The 16,443-nt window shown below is 39.8% G+C and overlaps 1 protein-coding gene across 5 annotated transcripts in view; it reads right to left on the bottom strand.

Moving 5' to 3' along the window:
* Window positions 1-1,838: 1,838 nt before the first annotated feature.
* The window catches only part of PIWIL2 (piwi like RNA-mediated gene silencing 2), a 76,142-nt gene continuing 61,537 nt past the window's right edge, over window positions 1,839-16,443 (bottom strand). For 4 of the 5 annotated variants that reach the window (XM_004763298.3, XM_004763297.3, XM_045069510.1 and 1 more), the window contains 3 exons: window positions 5,601-5,854; window positions 4,881-4,988; window positions 1,839-3,715 (listed from right to left, as the gene is read on the bottom strand). In XM_004763298.3, the coding sequence (XP_004763355.1) occupies window positions 3,559-3,715; window positions 4,881-4,988; window positions 5,601-5,854 (519 nt within the window). In that variant the 3' untranslated portion in view covers window positions 1,839-3,558. The remainder of the gene's footprint in view (window positions 3,716-4,880; window positions 4,989-5,600; window positions 5,855-16,443) is intronic. The other variant, XM_045069509.1, reaches the window with a different exon arrangement.

Raw genomic sequence — 16,443 nt, 5'->3', positions numbered from 1 at the left:
GTCTTCCAAAGTGGCTGTACCATTTTTGCATTCCTACCAGCAAACAACAGAAGTTTCTTTTGCCCCACATCCTTGACAGCATTTAATCTTGTCAGTGCTCTGGATTTTGGCCAATCTAATAGGTGTGTAGTGGTATCTTGTTTTAATTTGTAATTCTGTAATGACATGCGATGTTGAATACCTTTTCAATATGCTTATTTGCCACCTGTATATCTTTGGTGAGATGTCTCCTCAGGTCTTTTGCCCAATTTTCTTTTTTTTTTTTTAATATAGATTTTATTTATTTATTTGACAGACAGAGATCACAAGTAGGCAGAGAGGCAGGCAGAGAGAGACGGAGAAGCAGGCTCCCCACTGAGCAGGACCTTGGGATTATGACCTGAGCCAAAAGCAGAGGCTTTAACCCACTGAGCCACCCAAGCGCCCTCTTCTGCCCAATTTTCAATCAAGTTGTTTGTTTTCTTATTATTAGGAGTTGTTTTATTTAGGGTAAGTCTTTTATCAAATATGTTTTTGGCAAATATTTTTTCCTAGTCTATGGCTTGTATTCTCATTTTCTTGATTTTCCCCATTTTTTTAAAGAAAGAAAATAAAAACGTACTAAGAAATTCATATAGGGGCGCCTGGGTGGCTCAGTGGGTTAAGGCCTCTGCCTTCGGCTCAGGTCATGATCCTGGGGTCCTGGGATCGAGCCCCACATCGGGCTCTCTGCTCTGCAGGGAGCCTGCTTCCTCCTCTCTCTCTCTCTCTGCCTGCCTCTCTGCCTAGTTGTGATTTCTGTCTGTCAAATAAATAAATAAAATCTTTAAAAAAAAAAAGAAATTCATATAAAGCTAGGCATGGAGCCACAAAGTGAAAGTAGGGTCTTCTGCAGTAATCTCAAAGCACTGAGAAATTTCAGGCACAAATTTTGTTTTTAATATAGAAAGACAGTCTATTTATAAATCTGCTTCCTTTTATATACCATTCAACAAAATGTTGCCCAAGTAAAGGGCCCCGTAACACTGAAATTAGGTTCTGTCTAGGGGTGCCTAGATGGTTCAGTTGGCAGAGCGTGAGACTCTTCATCTTGGGGTCATGAGTTTAAGCCCCACATGGGACATAGAGCCTACTTTATTTTATTTATTTGAACCTACTTAAAAAAATTTAGTTTCTATCTAGAATGAGTTCAGGGACACCTGTGTGGCTCAGTTGGTTGAGCATCTGTCTTCAGCTCAGATTATGATCCCAGAGTTCCAGAATCAAGTTCCACATCTGCTCTTTGCTCTGTGGGTAGTCTGCTTTTCCCCCTGTCCCTCCCTGTTCTTGTGCTCTCTAATAAATAAATAAAATCTAAATAAAATAAAATAGAATGAATTCAAGAAACACTACACCATCTCAGAATGGAGTTTCTAAATAAATACAAGGAGATGTAGCGGTGAAGCAAGCAGCCGGCGTGCTTTGGGAAGGTATTTTTAAGGGTTACAGAAAGAAGGGCAAGCAAGCATTATTAGAAAAAGGGGAAGGGAGAAGCCACTCTTCAGGCCGGCTCTCACATAGGTAATAGAAACTGTCTGATGGGAAAAGAGATTTGAATAACAAGATAACACACACACACACACACACACACACACACACGCACACACACGCACACAGACACATCCCTCTATCACTCCAGAAGACTGTTAGTGACTTTTTCGAGAAATCTTACTACCAGGTCCCAGTGAAATTACCTTGCTACTAATACTGGAGCTGCATCTTGCATACTGAATAATAAACTAACAATTATAACAAGTGTTGCAGTTCTAGAAAGGAAAAGAACTATATCAATATATCAACAGCACTATCTCAAACACAAATTTACATTTATACAAATTTGTTTTTATTTATTTCCCACACCACAGCCCAATCATTTCACACTGAGACTGAAAAATCAAGAAAATAGGAATAAAAAGTGAAGAAATTTTTGTATTATATTCAAGCATTTGTCTTTTCTGATTATATAAGAGAAAATGAGTATTAGGAAATCCAACTTCAAAAGAGAAATTCAAAATTCAAAATGCTTCTGAAGAGAATCAGAAAACTGATCAGTTAAGCCAGAGACCAGTGATCCAATTTGTTTGATTCAGTGGTTTTAAATTCCAGGCCTTAGCCTTACCCTGTGTCCTACCCTCCAAACGACACCAGAAGTGCACTTAAGGACTATCAACACTCAAAGTTCTTCAACACAACTTTGAAGCAGAGGCTGGGCACCACAACAAACTGAAAACTTGCTTGGTTTTCTTTTTCTAAGGAGTTTTTTATGCTAAACTTTGTCTTCTCACACACTGTCATATAAAATGGGAATTTCTGCTTTGTCCCCTCCATGCCATTACACCAAAATATAAATAAAAGCAAATTCAAAAAGTTTAAATAAAACTGGCTTTTAAAACCAGTTAAAGCAAGTTAAAACGGAATTAACCCCAAAGGGGTTAGGAGATTTTAAAACAGGGAAAAATAAACACAAAAAAACCCACAGGCAGAGTGACAACTTTCGAAGCTGAAATGGCTGAACTTTGGCAGGAGTGTCATGATTTCCAAAGCTGACTTCTGGAAATCTTAAGCTGGATTCAGAAAAATTCCTAGCGAAATGAGCCAAGACCCAGGAATAGGTTATTGAGCAAGGAAAATGAGTGATTCCATTTACAAACACAACGAAAAGAAGGCCACACATCTGGGAGAAAGGTTTAAGAAAGGCTCACTCTGTCAGGAACCTTCCTACCTGTTGAATTTCACCATGTTCTGATTCTTAATTTAAAAGCTGAAGCTTATTAAAGATCAGTAACAGAGCAAATGTGTGTTGGGGGTGAGGGGTTTAAGAAGAAATCAACATGGGACACAGTAAAGCAACTAAAATATACAGAAAAAAACTATCTGGCCTCTCTCAGGAGGCTAAGGAATTGTTCAAGGCCTCTTTCAAAAGCTTCAAAGCCAACTCCTTCACAGGTGTCATAAACTCTGTCCCCAGACAAGATTAGGTCAGAAGGGCCTGACTATGCCACCAGCTGGTTTTACTACGTGCCTTTCACACTTGCCAGCAATAGCAGTATCTTGAAAAACTTTGCCTCAGCCTTTTTATTACCTTTCTCAGTTGCCCAAATAAAATAACTCTCTACTGTAAGAAACCTGAAATGACTTCATTCATTATCACCTCTGGCGCCAGAAATGGGAACTGCGTAGTCAGCAGGACTTCCGAGGTGTAAGTACTGCTCCCGCAGGTCTGCACAGGGCATGCTGGCTGCAGAGGCTCCTAGAGGCTCCCCCACATCCACCTCTCCATCTACGCAGGAACAGTGCTGCCTGCACTTGATCTACAAAGACCACAAGGCAATTTCCAGCTGATAATTAGAATGGAACTTATTTCTTGGTGCTATCAGGTATAAAAGAGAAAAAAAAAAGAAGAAAAAATATCTTATTCTACTGGGTCGATGAAAAAAACCCACCAACACAAAAACCCCTTCAGTCTCTCTTGCTCCTGCAGGAGTCCCGCCGAGTTCAGAACTCTAACCTCCCTAACCAGCCCACAGCCTGGTGGTCCAGTCACAGGAAGAACAGGTTCTCGCATAGCTGGATGGCTGGTTCGTGATGCAAGATTTGTCCTGACAGGAAAGCGAGCTTGTGGGCATACTTGCAAGGAGCTGGAACTCTGATGGTGCCGGGCCAATTCCAGTACATGTGACACAGTTTGAAAGTCAACCTGTAGGCGAAGAAGAAAATATGATCTGTAGGACTCTCCGCCTTCAATCTGGGACATGATTATGAAATGCGTGTATGACACACAACATACTTTTCAAAAAACCAGGGGACTGAGAAATACATGATGCAACTTTGGGGAATCATTATTTTTAAGTGGAATTACTTCCTTTCCACTATTTGTAAGTTAAGAGGACATGGGTAACATGGGTAAATTCCCTCACTTTAGGTGCCCCATCTTTAGATCAAAACAAGGTGGGGCACCTGGGTGGCTCCATCATTTAAGTATGTGCCTTGGCTCAGGTCATAATCCCAGGGTCTAAGTCCTGCATCAGGCTCCTTGCTCAGTGGGGAGCCTGCTTCTCTCTCTGCCTGCTGTTGGTCCTATTTGTGCTCTCTCCCCCTCCATTCCTCTCTGACATATAAATAAATCTTTAAAAAAAAATTTTAAAAAGGTAAACAACAGAACTTTTTTCCTCTCAGTAAGAGGCTGCAGAAGGTACCACCCCAGCAAACTACTGATATAACCTGAGCCCCAAAACATTGGATCTCAAAAGTTGCTTTATGGGGGAGCCTGGGTGGCTCAGTCATTGGACTTCTGCCTTCAGCTCTCAGGTCATGGTCCTAGGGTCCTGGGATCCAGCACGGCATCAGGCTCTCTGCTCAGCGGGAGGCCTGCTTCTCCCTCTCCCACTCCCCCTGCTTGTGTTCCCTCTCTCTAATGTGTGCCTCTCTCTGCCAAATAAATAAATAAAATCTTAAAAAAAAAATGAAGCTCTTAAAATAATTTTAATGTGCACAATACAGACCAATCCACCTTCAAAAAGATACCATTAGCATGAAAGATAAGAAGAAACTCAAAGGGTAAATGTTTGAGGGGGAGGGGATTAACCCCATCTTAGCTAGCTGCAGAATTAATTACAAGAGAGAAAGAGTAGGGGCGCCTGGGTGGCTCAGTGGGTTAAGCCGCTGCCTTCGGCTCAGGTCATGATCTCAGGGTCCTGGGATCGAGTCCCGCATCGGGCTCTCTGCTCAGCAGGGAGCCTGCTTCCCTCTCTCTCTCTCTCTGCCTGCCTCTCCGTCTACTTGTGATTTCTCTCTGTCAAATAAATAAATAAAATCTTTAAAAAAAAAAAAAGAGAGAAAGAGTAAATGACAGGTCAACTCACCTCTGCATGTGATCAGGGCTCAGGTTTGCAGTGTTGAGAACACAGATATAGTGGGTAGGAATGCCACAACCCTGCCGTACGTGATGAGCAAGAAGGTAGAAGTCTACCCTAGGAAGGAAAAAGTACAAAGGAATGATACGGTCAGATCTGGCTACAGAAAGCTGGAAAAGATCTTGGTGATCATTTTGGCTCCTTCACCTAAGGCTCAGAAAGCTCAAATGACTGGATCAAAGACACACACAGACCACCATGATTACAGCTCAGGTTTCCAGATTCAACAGGCTATTTAAGAGTGGTAGCAGTAACTACCAAAACTGTGTGCAGAAGATTAAAAAAGCATATTCGACCTTAGGAAAAGAATGTGCATTTAGTATTTTATACTGAATATTTATAAATACTTATATTTATTTATATTTATTATATGCATTCATATATTTACATAAATATATTTATATTCTATATACATCTATTTTATATATAAAAAAGTATATGAAAGTATATTTATAAATAACTACTTTATAAATACTGAATATTTATATTTAAGAGGTAAAAGCTTTATTGTTGTTTTCTTTTTAATCCTTTTGAAAATATTTTATAATAGCAAAATCTCTGAGGATTCCATTCCATATCTCTCTAGGCAACCTCCCCATTCCAATACCTAGGGAACAGATAACTCTTAACACCTACTTTTATTGAAATATAATGTTTTCCCCCACTTACCACTCACAGCTTGTTATGGTATGATCTACCACAGTCCCAGGGGAGGGAGTCACAAAGTGCTCAGTAGCAGCCAGGTACAGATTAGTGCTGATTTTCTTCTGAACTACAAATACTACCATCTTGGGCTGGTAATTCTCAAAAGCTTCAAAACACTTCTGTAGCTGAGGAATCTCGTAGTTGGCAACTGTCTTCAGTTGGCCATCAGACACTCCATCACGGTACACCACGATCTTCTCTGGGAGACAGTGATTCACCTGCAATGGACACCACGCTGAGGTGAACTGTGGGGTCTGGGGTTAATGACCGCGGGCAGGAAGAGGCTCACTCAGTACACAGCCTGGAGATCTGGCAGCAGATCCCTCTGATGGAGGGACCAAACCACCATATCAGAAGGGAAAGGAGAAAAGATTCTAGTCACTTCTAGACTTCCTGAGGGTAGTAAAACAGACCTGGTACAAAGAAGGTGTTATAAAATATGAAAGCAAAAATAAGCCAGTGATGCGTCACATACTATGGCACATACTCAAAGTTAAAAGGAATGGTAGGAAAATTATGGGGTGAATCAATCTTCCTATGATTTGGATTTAACATGAATTACTGTCTAGGCAAAGAACAAGGTAGAGAAATGCACATATGACTGCACATCCTACAAATCTACCATTTTCACATTTTTTGTATGTAAGTAACATCTGAAGTTGCTAATTAGTGAAAAGGTCCTTTACTAAATATTATCCTAAAGGATAACATTAAACATAAAGGTATAACATTAAACATTTTTACTTTAAGTAATTAGTTAGCAAAAAGTCATGGTAAGTTATTTATGGATCCAAATCAAATTTGGATGCTGGCTTGAATCAGTTTGAAAAATAATGTGCTTCCCATTAGAGAATATAATTATGTTCTAGCTGGATTTGATTTCAATGGTTCAAGAGAATAAGCTGTTCTATTTTAAACTAGAAGTTCCCTGAAAAGTGCTTTAGTTTGACTCACAGTAAGTGGCAGTTCGATTCTAATCGCATGGTATAGGTTATTCACAATTCCCCTCAAAAACCTAAATTACTGGGGCGCCTGGGTGGCTCAGTTGGTTAAGCAACTGCCTTTGGCTCAGGTCACGGTCCCGGAGTTCCGGGATCGAGTCCCGCATCGGGCTCCCAGCTCCATGGGGAGTCTGCTTCTCCCTTTGATCTTCTCGCCTCTCGTGCTCTCTCTGTCTCTCTCTCAAATAAATAAATAAAAATCTTAAAAAAACAAAACAAAACAAACCTAAATATACACACAGACTATACATTCTTTTTTCTTAACACTATTCATTCTTTATACATTACTCTTTTTAAGTTCAATTCAAAGAATACCTTTTAAATGTAACCATTTAGAATATTTCTGGAATTTAAGTTTAGAACTTCAAATATTTTATAAGTGTCTCTTTCTAACAACACCTCAAGTATTTCATTTACAAATGTGTACTCATCTTGACAGTCCAAAACTGACATTAGTGCTCCAGTTTGTACTACTTTTTTCGTGTGTTATCTTTGGCTGTCCAGCATCTATTCTACCTTTTTTGGTAAGAACATTCAGTTTTCTCTTACCCCCAAAAGGATAAGTCTGGGAGGACTATTAATCCAGGTGCATTCCCCTTATCCAAGGTTTTTCAGCACTCCTGATGTGACGGGGCTAGATAATTTTGTTTTGCAGGGGCTGACACTACAGGATATTTAGCATTCCTGGCCTCTACCCATTAGGTGCCAAGAGCAATTGCCCCCAGTTTTAACTAAAAATGCCTCTAGACACTGCCACTGCCCCCAGCTGAGAACCACTAACCAAAGGACATAAAGATGACTCAAGTCACATCAACACTACATTCCTCCTTGCTCGGAATCTTGAGCAGAGAATGAAAATCACTTGGGGGACTCCTGGGTGGTTCAGTCAATTAAGCTTCTGCCTTCAGCTCAGGTCACAATCCCAAGCTCTTCGGATCCAGTCTCACATGGGGCTCCCTGCTCAGTGGGGAGTCTGCTTCTCCCTTTGCCTGCTGCTCCCTCTGCTCGTGCTCACGCTTGCTCTCTCTGACAAATAAATAAATCTTTAAAATAAAAAAAGAAGAAGAAAACTGCTTGGATTTTGGACCCTTTGTGGTGGTATCTCTTTAGGTCCTTGCTTCTGGAACCTTTGGAGCTACCCTGGCTCCTGTACATTTCCCAGCTTGATGCTAAACCTTCTCAGCCGTCCTGAGACTCTCTGTAATTTTATCAGCTAATTCCCATTTTGCTAAAGTTAACACATTTCTGTAACTTCTCAAAGACCTTTTACTGATACACAGTGTTAAAAGGTGGATACCCCAGGTATCAGGAAAAAACTCTCAATTCACAGGTAAGGAAACACAGAGGAAGGACACTGGATCTGGGGTCAGGAGATCTGGGACTGAGTCTGATTCTACTGTCCCTTGGCTATGATCTTGAACACTGTTTCCTCAGTTGAAAAATGGACTTTACCTTGTCAGGGTTCTTAAGAGAGATAAAGTAAAAAGTATATTTGGTTGACTCTTGAGCAACACAAGTTTGAACTGTGTGGGTCCACTTATACATTAATTTTTTCCAATACAGTGCAGTATTTTAAGTGCATTTTCTCTTCCTTATGATTTTAACATTTTCTTCTCTCTAGCTTACTTTGTTGTATCGCTTCTCGGCCTTTTGGCTAAGATCAAGTGTAGCTTACTTTGTTGTAAGATTACGGCATGTGATACATTTAACACACAAAACATGTGTTAAATCTACTGTTTATGTTATTGGTAAGGCTTCTGGTCAATAGCAGGCTATTAGTAGTTAAGTTTCTGAGAAGTCAAAAGTTATACACAGAATTTTGACTGCATGATGGAGGGGGTTGATGCCCCTAACCCCTGTGTTACTCAATGGCCAACTACATTTATTTTTAAAAGCTGTTGAGAACCAGCTAGGTCAGGGAAACACAGGTATTCGAAGCACAAAGAAGGGACATAATGAGATCAATGGAGTGAAAAATAGAAACAAATTCATCTGAAGTATTCATTGATATCACCTCTTTCTTTAAAATTTGCTAACCACTGAGTGTGAGATATTATACTTGGCCCTATATAAGCTGCCAGTAGAAGTGAAAAGACATGATTCCTGTTATCAAGGAGCTTAAAAGCCTAATAATAATAGTTAACAATGGTAACTTTTCTAGGTCATCTAATCCAGTCTCCTCATTCTATAAATGATGATTATGGTCTAGACAAGGATCAGGACATAAGACAAATCACGTTTTTTTAAAAAGATTTAATTTATTTATTTGATAGAGAGCACAAGCAGGATGAGCAGCAGGCAGGGGCAGAGGGAGAAACAGGCTTCCTGCTGAGAGGGGAGCCCAGTGCAGGCAGGGCTTGATCCCATTCATTCATTCATAGAGCACTCAAAGCCACTAAATAAAGCAATTGTGCTTGTCTCAGAAAATTAAAAAATTACTTTGATACAACCCAAATATTCATGGAACCCAAAGTAAAACTGGGGAGACAGATATATAAAGTAAATGCTAGTGACAAATTATAAATAACATTATAAAGGTGTAAGCAAAACACTGTAAGAATAGAAAAGCATAAAACATGTGTCATCTGGAGAGAGAAAAATGATCATTATGCCTCAGTAAAAGGTGTAATGAAAAATCAGGAGACAATGGAGACAGCAGAGAAGGATAAAAGGATTCCAGGTAGAACATAAGCAAAGGCCTAGATTACAGCTGGAGAAAGGGTAAGAAAATTACTAGAGACAACTATATGATCAGTTACACATTTGAAAAACTACTCAGGCGACCATCTGAAAAAACAGATCGGGAGCCTGGGTGGCTCAGTTGGTTAAGCATCTGCCTTTGGCGTAGGTCATGATCCCAGGGTCCTGGGATCAAGCCCTGCATCAGGCTCCATGCTCAGCAGGGAGCCTGCTTCTCCTCCCCCGCTCAGGTTATCTCTCAATAGTTCTCTCTTTCTCTCTCAAATAAATAAATACAATCTTAAAAAAAATTAAAAAGTAAAAAAAGATCAAAGATGATTAAGAATGGGTATTAGGACTAGAACACTTCAAGTTCAGAATGTCAAAAGACACCAAAAACCTTCATTCTTACGGTACCACACAAAGAAATCAAACTATAAAAATCACACTCCCAGGGATGCCTGGGTGGCTCAGTCAGTTAAGTGTTTGACCCTCGGTTTCGGCTAGGGTCATGATCTTGTAGCTGTAGGATTGAGACCCACACTGGGCTCCATACTCAGCTTGAAGTCCTTAGGGTTCTTTCTCCCTTGGCTTCTCCCCCTGCTTGCACAGGTGTGCACACAGTCTCTCCTAAAATAAACAAACAAATAAATAAAATCCTAAAAAAAAAAAAAAAAACACCCTTCCATATGGGACTATCAAAGACCAGCAGATGCAAGAAAGCCTTGATAAACTGACTTGAACAAAGAGGAGCCTTCAAAGATGAGCAGTGAATCTCTAAAAGATCCGAGAGACAAATGCCAAGAATGAGTATGGGTAGCAGGAAGAGGAGGCCCGAGGCTGGAGAAATTGTTATCCAAAACAGACCAGATTGACAGGATTCTTGGGAGGTGGTGGAGGAGGAAGGATAAGGAATTTGTCTTCCCCCACCCCTCCTTAACAAATGCACTAGCAGAATCCACCTGCTGTAAACGGTTTTGGAACTCTAGATAGAATTCATTGAAGGCTTGCAACTTCTCAGGAAGACTTGGGACAGTGAAGTGCAGGTTATTTCTTACTCTCAGTATAAAAGCAGCCCTATCAGGATGCCTGGATGGCTCAATTGGCTAAGCTGCTGCCTTTGGCTGGGGTCATCATGATCCCAGGGTGCTGGGATCCCGTCCTGCGATGGGCTCCTTGCTCAGCGGGGAGCCTGCTTCCCCCTCTCTCTGCCTCTGCCTGCCACTCTGCCTGCTTGTGCTCTCTCTCTTTCTCTGACAAATAAAATAAATAAATAAATAAAATCTTTAAAAAAAAAAAAAAAGCAGCCCTATCCCCATGCTCACCCACGCTTCAGGGCACTATCCTTTCAATCCCAGGATCTGTGCTCTGATTGCTGCTTCTTTTTTTTTTTTTTTTTTTTTTAAGATTTTATTTATTTATTTGACAGAGAGAAATCACAAGTAGATGGAGAGGCAGGCAGAGAGAGAGGAAGGGAAGCAGGCTCCCTGCTGAGCAGAGAGCTGGATGCGGGACTCGATCCCAGGACCCTGAGATCATGACCTGAGCCGAAGGCAGCGGCTCAACCCACTGAGCCACCCAGGCGCCCCTGATTGCTGCTTCTGATCATGTGCATGCGAAGAGGCAGGCAGCCATTCTTGCTACATCTATCTCTCCAGCACAAGTGACTTCCATGGGGTGCCTGGGTGGCTCAGTGGGTTAAAGCCTCTGCCTTTAGCTCAGGTCATAATCTCAGGGTCCTGGGATCAAGCCCCACATCAGGCTCTCTGCTCAGCAGGGAGCCTGCTTCCTCCTCTCTCTGTCTAGTGATCTCTGTCAAATAAATAAATAAAATCTTAAAAAGAAATTTAAAAAAAGTGACTTCCAGAGGCTTTAATGGGTAAGTGCCATTCATTTTGCTCTTTCTCCTCTTTGGGGGGTCAAACACTGAAACTAGACATTCAAAACAACTGCATATATGTAAATAATCAGGAAGTGACAATGCATGTCCAGACACAGAAATGTGCAAAAAAGAACTTAAAAGACCTTAAGTTTCAGCACAGTCATAACCTATAGCAATAAAAAAAAAGAAAACTAACAAAAACCAGCAGAGCCTTGAAGAAGGGGAAGAATCTGATTTCCAAAGTTACAACATTAGATTCAAATGTCCAGTTTTCAACAAAACTCACAGGCAAAAAAAGAAAGAGGAAAGTACGCCTAAAGGAAAACATTAAATCAACAGAAACCGTTGCTGACAAAGAGCAGCAGTTATGCTGACCAAAGACCTTAAAACAATGGTTTTAAAGATGCTCAAAGAACCAAAGGGAGATGTGAACAAAGTAAAAAAAAAGTGGAAATATTAATGAAAAGAACACCTAAAAAATAATGAAAAATAACTTCTAGAGTTGGAAAGTACAATAAATGAAATGAAAATTCCCTAGACAGATTCAAATGCAGATCTGAATAGGCAAAAGAAAACAGCAAACTTGAAGACGTGCCATGCAAGAAATGCTCAAAGAGTCCTAGAGTATGAAATAGAAGAATACCTAATAGTAATGTGTAGCTGTGCGAAGAAATAAAGATTTCAATAAAGGTTAAGTATTATTGTAATGATGGTTGGTACTACATTTTAAATTTTTCTACAGTATTCGTAAGACTAGTAATTTAAAAAAGAAGCATTAGTCTACAACCTAGTGCCATTTACCTTTGGTTTATAACTCTAAATCTTGTTTTTTACAAAATTTAAACACAAATGTATCTAAAAGGATTATCAGTCTACGTTTTGGGGCATATTTATTTATTTATAAATAAAGATACCTATACTTTTTGACATCAAATGTCAAAATATATAATAAATTTTAGATATATTTTTTTATCTATCTATACTTATATATAAAGAGCTAGAGACAGACCTGCAAGGAGCAGAGCTTTTAATATGTTATTGAAGTTAAACTACTATACATTCAAATTAAGAGTGTTAGAACTTTAGGAAGTTAAATGTAATCCCCATACTAACCACATAGAAAATAGCTACTAAACATACATAAAAGGAAATGAGGGCACCCCCAACAAAGTCAACTCAAGGAGGTCCATATCTTAGTGTGGACATGTAAACCCCATCAGCTGATTTTTCAGCAGAAACGTTGCAGACCAGAAGAGAGTGATGTGAGATATTCAAATTACTGAAAGGAAAAGATCTCCATACAAGAATACTCTACCCAGCAAGGTTATCATTCAAAATAGGAGAGATAGGGGCACCTGGGTGGCTCAGGGGGTTAAGCCGCTGCCTTCGGCTCGGGTCATGATCTCGGGGTCCTGGGATCGAGTCCTGCATCGGGCTCTCTGCTCAGCAGGGAGCCTGCTTCCCTTTCTCTCTCTCTGCCTGCCTGTCTACTTGTGATTTCTCTCTGTCAAATAAATAAATAAAATCTTTAAAAATCAAAACAAAAACAAACAAACAAACAAAAAACAAAATAGGAGAGATAAAGAGTTTCACAGATGAAAAGAAACTTAAAGAAGTTCATCACCATTAGACAAACCTTATAAGAAACATTAAATGAAATTCTTTGAGTGAACAGAAAAGGTCATAAGAGCATTAAGAGTATTATGAAAAGGGGATGCCTGGGTGGCTCAGTTGGTTAAGCCACTGCCTTCAGCTCAGGTAATGATCCTGGAGTTCTAGGATGGAATCCCACATCAGGCTCCCAGCTCCTTGGGGAGTCTGCTTCTCCCTTCTCATGCTCTCACTCCTTCTCTCAATAAATAAATAAAATCTTTAAAAAAAAGAGTATTATGAAAGGAAAAAAATTCAAAGATAAATGCAAACATATAACACAAATAGAGTAAGCACTTATAAAACCTGTATAGAAGTTAAAGCACAAAAGCAATAAAATCAATTATACCTATAAATATCAGCCAAAGGAGTCACGAAATAAAATTAAGACAACCTATACATACACTGTGGTTGGGGGGGGATAAAAATTTAGTGCTTTTTTAATGAGTTCAAACCTAAGCAACCCATAAGATATTATATACGAACCTAACAGCAACGACAAATAGATACACAAAAAATAAAGAAAATGGAATCCAGGCATATCACTGAAGAAGGCCATCAAACCATAAGGCAAAAGAGCAAGAAAAGGAAGGAACAGAGAAAAACTATTAGAACAACCATAAAACAAGTAGGGGCACCTAGGTGGCTCAGTTGGTTTCAGTTAAGGTCATGATCTCAGGGTAGTGAGACTGGGCCCACCAGACTCAGCCCCGAGTCCACTGCTCAGCTGGGAGCCTACTTCCCTTCCTCTCTCTCTACCTGCCTCTCTGCCTGCCTCTCTGCCTGCTTGTGATCTCTGTCTGTCAAATAAATAAAATCTTTAAATAAAATAAAATAAAGACTGTAGCAAGAGACAAAGGACACTACATAATGATAAAGGGAACAATCCGAGGAGAGGATATAACAATTGTAAATAGTTGTGCACCCAACATGGGAGCACCTAAATGCATAAAGCAACTATTAACAGACATAAAGGAAAAAGCTGACAATAATACAACAATAGTAGGGGAATGGAAAGACATTCCACGTTCATGGGTATGAAGAACAAATATTGTTATAAAAGGTCTATACTAGCCAAAAAAATCTATACATTTAGCACAGTCTCTATCAAAATACCAATAGCATTATTCACAGAGCCAGGACAATCCTGAAAAATTGTATGGAACCACGATAGAACCTGGATAGCCAAAGAAACCTTGAAAAAGCAAAGCAAATCTGGAGGCATCACGATTCCAGACAATTGTAGTAATCAGAGCAGTACGGTACAGAAACAAAAATAGACATATAGATCAATAGAACGGAAAACAAAACCCAGAAATAAACCTATAACTATATATAGCCATTAACCCTTGACAAAGCAGGAAAGAATATCCAATAGGAAAAGGACAGTCTCTTCAACAAATGGTGTTGGGAAAACTGGACAGCAACATGCAAAAGAAAGACACTAGACCACTTTCTCACACATACACAAAAATAAACTTGAAATAGATTAAATACCTAAATGTGAGACCCAAAACCATAAAAGTCCTATAAAAAAGCACATGCAGTAATATCTCTGACATCAACCGTAGCAATATTTTTCTAGATTATGTCTCCTGACACAAAGGAAACAAAAGCAAAAATAAACTATCGGGACTGTATCAAAATAAAAGGCTTCTGCACCGTGAAGGAAACAATCAACAAAACTAAACAGGAGGGGCACCTGGGTGGCTCAGTGGGTTAAAGCCTCTGGCTTTGGCTCAGGTCGTGATCCCAGGGTCCTGGGATTGAGTCTCACATCCGGCTTTCTGCTCAGCGGGGAGCCTGCTTTCTCCTCTCTCTCCCTGCCTCTCTGCCTACTTGTGATCTCTGTCTGTCAAATAAATAAAATTAAAAAAAAAAAAACACTAAACAGGAAACTATGAAATGGGAGGGGATATTTGCAAATGACATCTTCAATAAAGAGTTAGTATCCAAATATATAAAGAACTTGTAATACTCAACACCCCAAAATAATCCATTAAAAATGGGCAGAATATATGAACAGGCATTTTTCCAAAGAAGACATACAGATGGCTGGGATCCTGGGTGGCTCAGCTGGTTAAGCGTCTGCCTTTGGCTTGGATCATGATCCCAGAGTTGTGGGACTGAGCCCCAAGTCTGGCTCCCTGCACAGTGGGGAGCCTGCTTCTCCCTCTGTGTCTGCCTGCCACTCCCCAGTTTGTGCTCTCCTCTCTCTCTCTCAAATAAGTAAAAATAAAAAAAATCCTAAAAAAAAAAAAGACATACAAATGGCTAACAAATCCATGAAAAGATGCTCAACATTACTTATCATCAGGGAAATATAAATCAAAACTGTAATGAGATATCACCTCACGCCTGGCAGACTGACTAAAATCAACAACAGAAGAAATAGATGGTAGAGAGGTGGAGAAAAAGGAACCTTTGTGCACTGTCTGATGGGAATGCAAACTGGTGCAATCACTGTGGAAAACAGTATGGAGCTTCCTCAAAAAAGTTAAAAATAGAACTACCCTACAATCCAGCAACTGCACTACTGGGTACTTACTCAAAAAATACAAAAACACCAATTCAAAGGGATACATGCACCCCTATGTTTACAGCAGCATTATTTACAACGGCCAAGATATAGTAAGCAGCCCAAGTGTCATCAACTGATGAATGGATAAAGAAGATGTGAGATAAAGAAATTTGTATTAAGTTCTTAACATCACCCCATATTTTTTCTAGATAGGTCTCCTCAGGTATGGGAAACAAAAGGAAAATTAAACTACTGGAACTATAGCAAAATAAAAAGCCTTTGCACAGTGAGGGAAATCATCAACAAAACAAAAAGGCAACCTGCTGAATGGGAGAAAGTACTGGTAAATGATATATCCAATAAGGGGTTAAAATCCAAAATATATAAAGAATTTATAAAACAACACTAAAAAACAAATCGTCCAGTTTTAAAAAATGGGCAGATGGGGGTGCCTGGCTGGCTCAGCTAGTAGAGCATATGACTCTTGATCTCAAGGTCATGAGTTCACTCCCCACACTGGGCATGGAGCCAACTTAAAATCTGGGGAAAAAAAAATGGGCAGAGGATCTGAATAGACATTTTTCCAGAAAAGACGTTTAGATGGCCACTGGACACATGAAATGATGCTCGACATCACTATTCATCAAGGAAATGCAAATCAAAAATACAATGAGATAGGGGCGCCTGGGTGGCTCAGTGGGTTAAAGCCTCTGCCTTCGGCTCAGGTCATGATCCCAGAGTCCTGGGATCGAGCCCCACATCGGGCTGTCTGCTCCGCGGAGAGCCTGCTTCCCCCTCTCTCTCTGCCTGCCTCTCTGCCTACTTGTGATCTCTGTCTGTCAAATAAATAAATAAAATCTTTAAAAAAAAAAAAAAAAGAAAAAAAATACAATGAGATATTACCTCACACCAGTCAGAATAGATAAAAACAAAAACCCAAAAAATAACAAGTGTTGGTAAAGATGTGGAGAAAAAGGAACTCTCATGTACTGCTGGTGAGAATGCAAAGTGGTGCAGCCACTGTGGAAAACAATATGGAGGTTCCTCAAAAAATTGAAAATAAAATTACAATAT

This window comes from Mustela putorius, unplaced genomic scaffold (genome assembly GCF_011764305.1).
Source record: "Mustela putorius furo isolate JIRA1106 unplaced genomic scaffold, ASM1176430v1.1 tig00003937_pilon_pilon_pilon, whole genome shotgun sequence".
Lineage (NCBI taxonomy): Eukaryota > Metazoa > Chordata > Mammalia > Carnivora > Mustelidae > Mustela > Mustela putorius.
Note: the sequence above shows the minus strand (reverse complement) of the source record. Positions and strands in the feature narration are given on the sequence as shown.